General features: G+C 43.9%; 1 pseudogene and 1 gene segment (V, D, J or C); both read left to right on the top strand.

The window, feature by feature from the left end:
• Positions 1 to 5021: 5021 nt before the first annotated feature.
• Positions 5022 to 5618, top strand: LOC110541085 (immunoglobulin heavy variable 3-74-like). The segment is given in 2 exon segments: positions 5022 to 5095; positions 5200 to 5618. Coding segments are annotated over 2 exon segments (465 nt in total).
• Positions 5619 to 7470: 1852 nt separating this feature from the next.
• Positions 7471 to 7929, top strand: LOC110541086 (Ig heavy chain V region 186-1-like; annotated as a pseudogene).
• The last annotated feature ends 547 nt before the right edge of the window (positions 7930 to 8476 follow it).

The following is an 8476-nucleotide window of genomic DNA, read 5'->3' as shown; positions in this document are numbered from 1 at the left end:
TGCAGAGAAGATTAAGCACTCAGGGGCTGGGCTGCCTTTTTTCTTACATTTCTCCAGGACTTCTCTCTGCATGTATGTTCTGGTGGGATCTGAGGGCGGCAGAACATTACATTTTGTTCTTGTGTTTTTAAAATAAATATGATGTACAGTCTCTCTTGAAAGCACATGTCACAGCCCCTGAAGGCACATTATAAGGAAGTTCCTGAGTGTTCATGAGACTTTTTGTTTTTCTCATTTTAGGCAGAGCTTTGGTCATGTTTCTTGATCGCAAAACCATACATGTGTAGGGCCGAGATCATTAGAGATCATCAGACCTTAAACAGCCAGCAGGTCTCAAGCCTCCCCTCTCTGAGGCCTGTGTGTATCATATCCAGATGTCGCCTGGCAGTGCTTTTAGATGACTCAGGGTACTATGACATCACCTTCTTCTCTGTTCGCCATGAAAGTGTGAGTGTACTGTTGCCTTCAAGAAAATGTCAGGGGAAGTGAGGTTAAGAGAGAGCTAGTCACAAAGGAAATCACACACACACACACACACACACACACACACAAACACGCGTGCACACATACTCATAAACACACACAGAAAGACAGGGGCAGAGAAAGACAGAGACAAGTAGACAAACAGACAGAAAAGGGGGAGGGGATTTGCCATAGTTATCTAAATCCATCAGGGGTCACATTGGGTCTATGTGGTGACATCTCATCAGTGACAGAGCATTTTCTTCATCTGTATGAATGTGGATTCCTGTTTTTTCATGACAACATCTATTTTTTTTTATTTGTTTCTTCTTTATGTGCCTCTATTTATGTGGCTATTTCTTTGAGAGTTTTGTTCATTTCCTCTTTATGTGCCTCTAATACCTTGATGGGCATATCTTTAAAATAATTTTCTTGTGTTTCCAGTGAATAAACATATATATCTATTGGGGGGAGGGGCTGCTGGTGAAGCCATGATGTCCTGATTTTTGTTGAATGTGCTCTTAGGCCTGCTTCTAGCCATCTGATGATCAATAGCCTTTGCTGTATGTTCTTGGAGCCTGTGCTGCAGACTGGGTAGTCTGTCTCTGGAGTCTGGAGTATTATTCAGGAAGACGAGAGAGGTTCACCTGTTTGGTGTTTCAGATGCAGCCAAGGAGGAAGGTCACAGGCACAAGTGCTCAAGTGCAGGAGCGTGTGGAGGTTGCCTGCGTGGAAGTGTGTAGTAAAGGGAGAAGCAAGAGCAAGTGCAGAACTTCGTGCAGGCTCCTCTTTCGCAGGTGCAGTGCACATGCCCAGGTGCTCTGAATGGCTCAGAGGCCCACAGGCTTGTCCAGGTATTGTGCTCCAAGGGCTCAGATCTCTCTGGGCGGAGCCATCTTGGTTCCAGCAATTGTTTGGCTGGACTCCCCTGGTAGACCCACAGAGCAGGAGCTTCAATGTTGAGAATGTTTTCCCAGGGATCCCTGTGTTGCCCACAGTGGGAGTGTGGGAGAGTGGGAACCGATGTCTGGCTGCTTTTGCAGAGACACCCCAATCTATGGCTCTTTGTGCACTCTTTTTAGAAGCACTCTCTCACAGATGTGTCTGGAACGTGCAGAGTGCCCTTGAGCACTCACTGGCAGGTGTGTGTGGAAAGTGCTGAGGGCCCATGAGCTGACTTACAGGCAGGTGTGGGAAGTGCAGAAGGCCCACAATCACTCACATGTAGGCAGGTGTGCAAAGCGCAGAGGGCCTGCAAACTCACTCTTAGGCTTATGTGGTAGGCTCAGAGAGCCCACAGTTTACTGCTTTCTGACCTGGGTCCACTGTTTGGATTGTAAAGTCAGGAGGCATCTAACACCTGTGGTTATGGACTCCCCACAGCTGCTGAGCTGCAGGGACAAGCTGAGCAAGAAAGGTGCAGCTGGGAGTGCAGCTGGTCAATAGTTGGCCACTGTCAGACCTCCCAGAGAGGTCCATAGGGAACCTGGATCCAATTTGTCCTGGCTCATGGGTTTTTCCCTCTAGCTCAGGAAGCCTCAAAGTCAAGCCTCTGGCTTCAGTTGGCCATCCACTCACCAGTTTTGGAGTTTGAGATCTTCTGCCCTTCAGAAATGGTGTCTACTGGTCTCTGCCATGTTGGAGCACCTATGGGTATCAATATTCAAAACTTTTTTCGTCTGCATTTTCTTGTATAGGATTTATTTGCAATTCTTTATTCTTTTTGTTTATACATAAATGGAATTTTATTTGGAAAAATACACATTTGACCTGTCATATTTTACATTCAAATAATTTAATAAAGTCTTTTTTTCATGATGACTCTCAGCACTTCCAGAAAACTTAACTATGGTAAACTTGCATTAAATAAATCATCTAGCATCATTTTCCATTTTTCTCCCTTCTCCTCATTGCCAAACAACATTTGGTTAAGTTTAGATTGATGTAATGCATGGTTTTGATAACTTATTCAATAATTCTTTATTATCAGTTTCACTGATTCATTTTTTTTTTGTTTGCAAAGTGAAATTACATAGTTGGATTCTATCTTAACTCTTCTCACACCTTCCAAGTTTGTGTGTAGATAACAGAAGTGTGTAAAATAAGTTTTTCCTCATTTTATTTATTTTTACACAGTACAAAATATAGAACCTGGTTATTGCTATTGTTTTCTCTTTTCTACAGTAGTTATATGTTCAATGTTGTGTTGTGTGTGTGTTTATAAATACATGCCTGTGCAAGGTGTCTCAGTGATAGAACAACATTTCAGTAGTTGGTTCTCTCCTTCCCCTTTGCTGACACAGGGTTTCTGCTGTTTCTGCTGCTGTGCTGTACACACCAGACTTCCCATGAGTTTGAGGGCAAACTTCCTGTCACCCTCTTCCCTCTCTGGGTAGGCATGCTGGGTTTCCATACACATTCTATGACCTGATGCATTTTATTTGGGTTTCAGGACTGAACTTAGGATGCCAGGATTGTGTATCAAGTGCCTTTATTTCTGATCTGTTCCAGGGACCTGGCAGTCGTTAAAGTTTAAGACAATTACAAACACAAAGCCATTAAACCACCTCTATTCTCCATGTTTCTCTGTAGGTTGAGGTTCTGATCAGACTAGCATGCAATGGTTACTTCACTCCACCATGTGCTGAGGAATACAGGTTATAGTTCTAAATCCCTCAATGTCAGAGACTCTGGGAAGTGGTTGTTCAATGATAATGAGCTTTAGCAGACATGCTGTGGATATGCAGTATGCTTCTGTCATCTGTGAATCTGTTTGATTTTCCCGTCATTTATGTGAAAATTCTCCTGTGTTCTCTCTACCCAAGGTCCTACAGAATTGAGATTCTCCTCAATTCGAATGGGACATAGATTACCTTTGTTTAGATTTGTGTGCAACTCTCTCTTTCTCTGTCTCTCTGTCTTCCTCTGTGCAGATGAGAGAGAGAGAGAGAGAAAGAAAGAAAGAGAGAGAGAGACAGATAACAGCTTATGTATGGTCCTCTTAGATTTCTGGGTTTGATTTTATGTGCTTGCCATCAAATTGATTTGTTTTAAAATATTTACACCAGAAATGTTCATATAATCTTGGTTTCTTAATTGATATGTTGGGTTTTGAATGCAGCATCCTTGACCTCCAGTGTTACCTCTCTGCCCTCATAGCTCTTCTCTCCCATTTCTATTTTTGTCTGTTTGTTTGCTGTGGAATTAACTGCTACACCTGTTGTTTGCTGCTTGTCATAACTAATGGCCAGGGCTTACAGAGAGCAAGCTCCCCTGCGTGGGGTAATCTCCCTGGCTCCTTCCTTTGATTCTCTCTCTCAGCAGCTTTGCTTCTCCCAGGTTCAGTCTCTACATGCTCCATAGTTTCTGAAGTGATCCTGAGCACCTGAATCACAATCCCACTGTGCCTCCTAGGCTTCTGTGCTCTAAGTATGATCTGTAGTTTGAGCTGCTTTGTTCCTATTGCTAATGAGTGAGAACAACGTTATTCTGCGTTATTAGCGATACTCAGCTGCTTTATCTTCAGTGCTGGAAACTGAAGCCATTTTAAATTTGAATCAGCAACTTAATAGAAAAACCTATCTGTTCAATTGTTCTGTCACCATATCAGTCACCATTACAGCAGAGAAGGCTGGACACAGAGCAACCTCGTGGAATTCGTGATGAACTGAGTTGAGTGAAGAGTCATCAGCACTCCATCCTGTATGCTCTTCCATGAAAAGGAAGAGCAAACTTAAGGACTCCTGGTAAGACCAGGACAAGTAGTTGCCTAAGTTGTGATGTGAAAGAAGCTGAGCAAGAAAGAAAAGCCAAGGCGAGGTGTGTTGAGAGTGAGAGGATCCTTCCAAAAGGGCTGGAGGGGCAACATGGAGGACATTAGCGGTCAAATGCTGAGCTGTACGCTGAAGCTCATCATATCAGTCTCTCCCTGTTTCTTGTAAGAAATTGGTAAATATGCAGGAATCAGGAGCTGAAACAGACAAAAACACAGCAATTTAATGCCCTTGGGTACACATGTCTGGACAAGGCCTAAACAGGTTCCTGGCTGAACACTGGAATTCAGTCATGTCACATGATCTCAATAAAGAAAGGTGGTTTCCACTCTCAGGGGAGAGCTGTACTTGGGCTGGAGCTGACTCTGGTAATGCTCTGTCCACCAAAGTTAAGCCCAGAGAGTGAAAGAAGAAAGCTCCAGAGCCTGTAACACAACAGTGGCAACTGCCCTCTATAATTCAGGAGTTGGGGAATAAGGTGGAAATTAACAGCAAAATGCATGTTTTGATTGCAAGTATAAAAAGAAGTAAATGAGTCTCAGTTTGAACCAAGGAAAAATAGCTTACTATAGCACAAACATTTGCAGCCATTTTCTTTATTGGCCGACTCCCACAGCACATTGATGAACAACCAGTAAGTGTCTTCTCCTGCCTACATCGACAGAACTTGTTATATGTCAGGAAGACATGCAAATAAGGTCTCTCTCTCCTCATGAAAACCATCCAGCACTGACCCTGAAGCTCAGGCCAAGGAGATCAGCCCGGATTCCCAGGTCTCTTTATTCGGTGGTCAGCACTGAACATAGACCACATAATGGATTTAGGTCTGATTTTGGTTTTCCTTGCTGCTCTTTTAAAAGGTAATTCATCGGGAAGAAGAGATACTGAGTCCATCAGTGGACACAGGTGAGATCGATAGTGAGCTTGTATGGCAGTTTACTGACAGGATTCTCTCTGTTTGCAGGTGTCCAGTGCGAGGCCCTGCTTGTGGAGTCTGGGGGAGGCGTGGTGCAGCCTGGGGGCTCCCTGAAACTTTCCTATGTATCCTCTGGATTCACTTTTACTAGCTACTGGATGCATTGGGTCCGCCAGGCTCCAGGGAAGGGCTTGGAGTGGGTTGCTCGAATTAATGAAAATGGTGATACAACACACTATGCACCGTCCCTGAAGGACCGATTCACCATCTCCAGAGACAACGCCAAGAACACTCTGTACCTGCAGATGAGCAAAGTGAGATCTGAGGACACGGCCACTTATTACTGTGCAAGAGACACAATGAGGGGACCTCGGTGTGGACCCAGACACAAACCTCACTGTGAGGCCGCTCACGACCGCCAGGGGGCGCACAGCACACAGAGAACAGAGGATCAGCTCAGGAGATGAAGCAGAGAGGATTAAGCATTCTCAGGGGCTGGGCTGCAGTTTTTCTTACAGTTCTCTGGGAGGTCTCTCTACATGTATGTTCTGATGGGATCCGATGTCCTCAAAACAGTACAGTCTCACTTGAAAGCACATGTCACCGTACCTGAAGGCACAGTATAAGCAAGTTCCTGGATGTTCCAGACATTCAGACTCACTCTCTCTTTCTCCACATTTTACGCAGACTTTGATCATATTTCTTGATCATAAAACCACATCTGTTTAAGAAAAAAACAAAACAAAAAACAAAACAAAACAAGAGTACGGTGGGGCCGAGATCATCAGACCTTAAACGCCAGCAGGTCTCAAGCCTCCCCTCTCTGAGGCCTGTGTGTATCAGATCCAGATGTCGCCTGGCAGTGCTTTTAGATGACTCAGGTACTATGACATCACCTTCTTCTCTGTTCACCGTGAAAATGTGAGTACACTGATGCCTTCAAGAAAATGTCAGGAGAAGTGAGATTAAGAGAGATCTAGTCACAAAGGAAATCACACACACACACACACACACACACACACACACACGAGAGACAGAGGGATAGAGAGAGAAACAGAGATAGAGAGACTGAGACACAGAGACTGAAGAATTTGCCATTGTTCTCTAAATCCACATGGGTCACACTGGGTCTATGTTATGTCATCTCATCACTAAGAGAGCCAACCCATTTCTCTAAGAGACAGAAAAAGAGCCTCAGGCTCTGGTGAGTTTCCTTCACTGTGTGAGGAACTAAGAACATCTTAGTTACTTTTCTGCTGCTGGGATAAGACACCATGACCATGGCCTGTTTTAAAAGGGACATTTAATTCAGCTTGCAGCTTCAGAGCCTCACCGTGGGTGATGACTAAGCAACAACTTGGTGTCTGGAGCAGCAGCTGAGGGCTCACAGCCTGGTGCACAAGCAGAAAGCAGACAGACACACTGAGATGACCTGCGCCTTTCACAACCTCAGAGCTTTCTCCTATAACATATTTTCCCCATAACCTCTACATATCCTTTCTTTGTCCTCACCCTTCCCATTTGTGCATTTATTTCCAGTAGACAATTTCATTTCCATTTCTTTACAAATTGCATACATGGTTGTTTCTAAGTAGGCAATATGTAAGGACTACAAATGAGAAATTCATGCAAAATCTGTGTTTCTGGGGTCTTAATTTATTTAATGAAATTATCACCAGTTACATCCATTTTCCTAATAGTGGAGTGAGATGAAAAATTTATGCTTCTATCATGTTTTCTTTATTCAATTGTTCAAGTTACAGAAGTGTTGGTTGTTACTGTAATTTAGTGCTTGTAGAATAAGAGGCAAAAATGACCATTTGTGTGCACATATTTCTGCAGTATATGCACTTGTAGTCAGTAGCTTAAGTTTTTAGTATCATCCTGCTGGTAAAATAGGTAAGAAGGTTGTAAATCCTTATAACTTAGGGGTTTTCAAATTTTTCAGTAACCGTTATCCTCATCACAACCACAACCTAAAAATCAATTTTTCACCAAGAGGAACAAAAGTCTCAGGCTGGGATTCTATTTAAAACTGAGCGATTAGGACTGAATGTTACATCCACAGGGTATGCACATGTGTCAAGATGGTTATTTCCTCAGACAGGATTAGAACATGGACCTCAGAATCCTGCTGTCTGACCCAGGAGTCCTCATGTCCTTCTTCTCCAGCTCAACCAGGTTCTTATGTAAGAAAGACCTGCCTTGTGAATATGCAAATCATGGGAGTCTTTGGCAGTAAATAGTGGGATAGCTACGCCAAACAGCAACATATGTTCGCTGTGCTCCCCACAGTCACTGAGTACACAGGACCTCACCATGGGATGGAGCTGGGTCATCCTCTTCCTGGTGGCAGCAGCTACAGGTAAGGGGCTCCCAGTTCCAGACTTGAGGAGGGCCATACACTCTGACAATGCCATCCACTCTGCCTTTCTCTCCACAGGTGTCCACTCCCAGGTCCAGCTGCAGCAGTCTGGGGCTGAGCTGGTGAGGCCTGGGGCCTGAGTGAAGCTGTCCTGCAAGGCTTCTGGCTACACCTTCACCAGCTATTATATAATCTGGGTGAAACAGAGCCCTGGACAGGGGCTGGAGTGGATTGGATGGATTGGTTGTGGAGGTGGTGGTACTAGCTTTAACCAGAAGTTCCAGGGCAAGGCCACACTGACTTTAGACACATCCTCCAGCATAGTCTACATGGAGCTCCGCAGCCTGACAGCTGAAGACTCTGCGGTCTATTACTGTGCAAGAGATTATCACAGTGTTGCAACAGCATCCTGAGTGTGTCAGAAACCTAGAGGAGCAGGAAGCTTCTCTGAAAGTGAGATGACAGAACAGATTATCCTGAACGGTGGCTTAGAAATAGTCATCTATAGCAGAAACTTGATTTTTGGTAAAGGAGTCAAAACCACATAATGGAAAAAGGATAGCATCTCCAAGAATGGTGCTGGTCTACCTGGATGTCTACATTTAAAAAATGCAAATAGATTCATACTTATGACCCTGAACGAAAGTAAAGTCAAAGGTCCCAACAAAACACCAGACACACTAAATATATTCAAAGAAAAATTGGGAAAGAAACTTGATCTCATTGGCAAAGGAGACAACTTCCTGAACAGAACACAAAACGCTCAGGCCCTAAGACCAATAATTAAAAATGGGGCCTCATGAAACTGAGATGCTTCTGTAAAGCAAAGAACCCTATCCATAGAACAAAATGACAGCATACAGACTTGGAGAAATCTTCACCAACCCTACATTTGACAGGGAGCTAACATCCAAATATTCAAAAATTACTCATGAAATTTAGTACCAACAAACCCAATAA

Source organism: Meriones unguiculatus, chromosome 7 (assembly GCF_030254825.1).
Source record: "Meriones unguiculatus strain TT.TT164.6M chromosome 7, Bangor_MerUng_6.1, whole genome shotgun sequence".
Lineage (NCBI taxonomy): Eukaryota > Metazoa > Chordata > Mammalia > Rodentia > Muridae > Meriones > Meriones unguiculatus.
The sequence above is the reverse complement of the archived record's forward strand: the minus strand, read 5'-3'. Positions and strand labels throughout refer to the sequence as shown.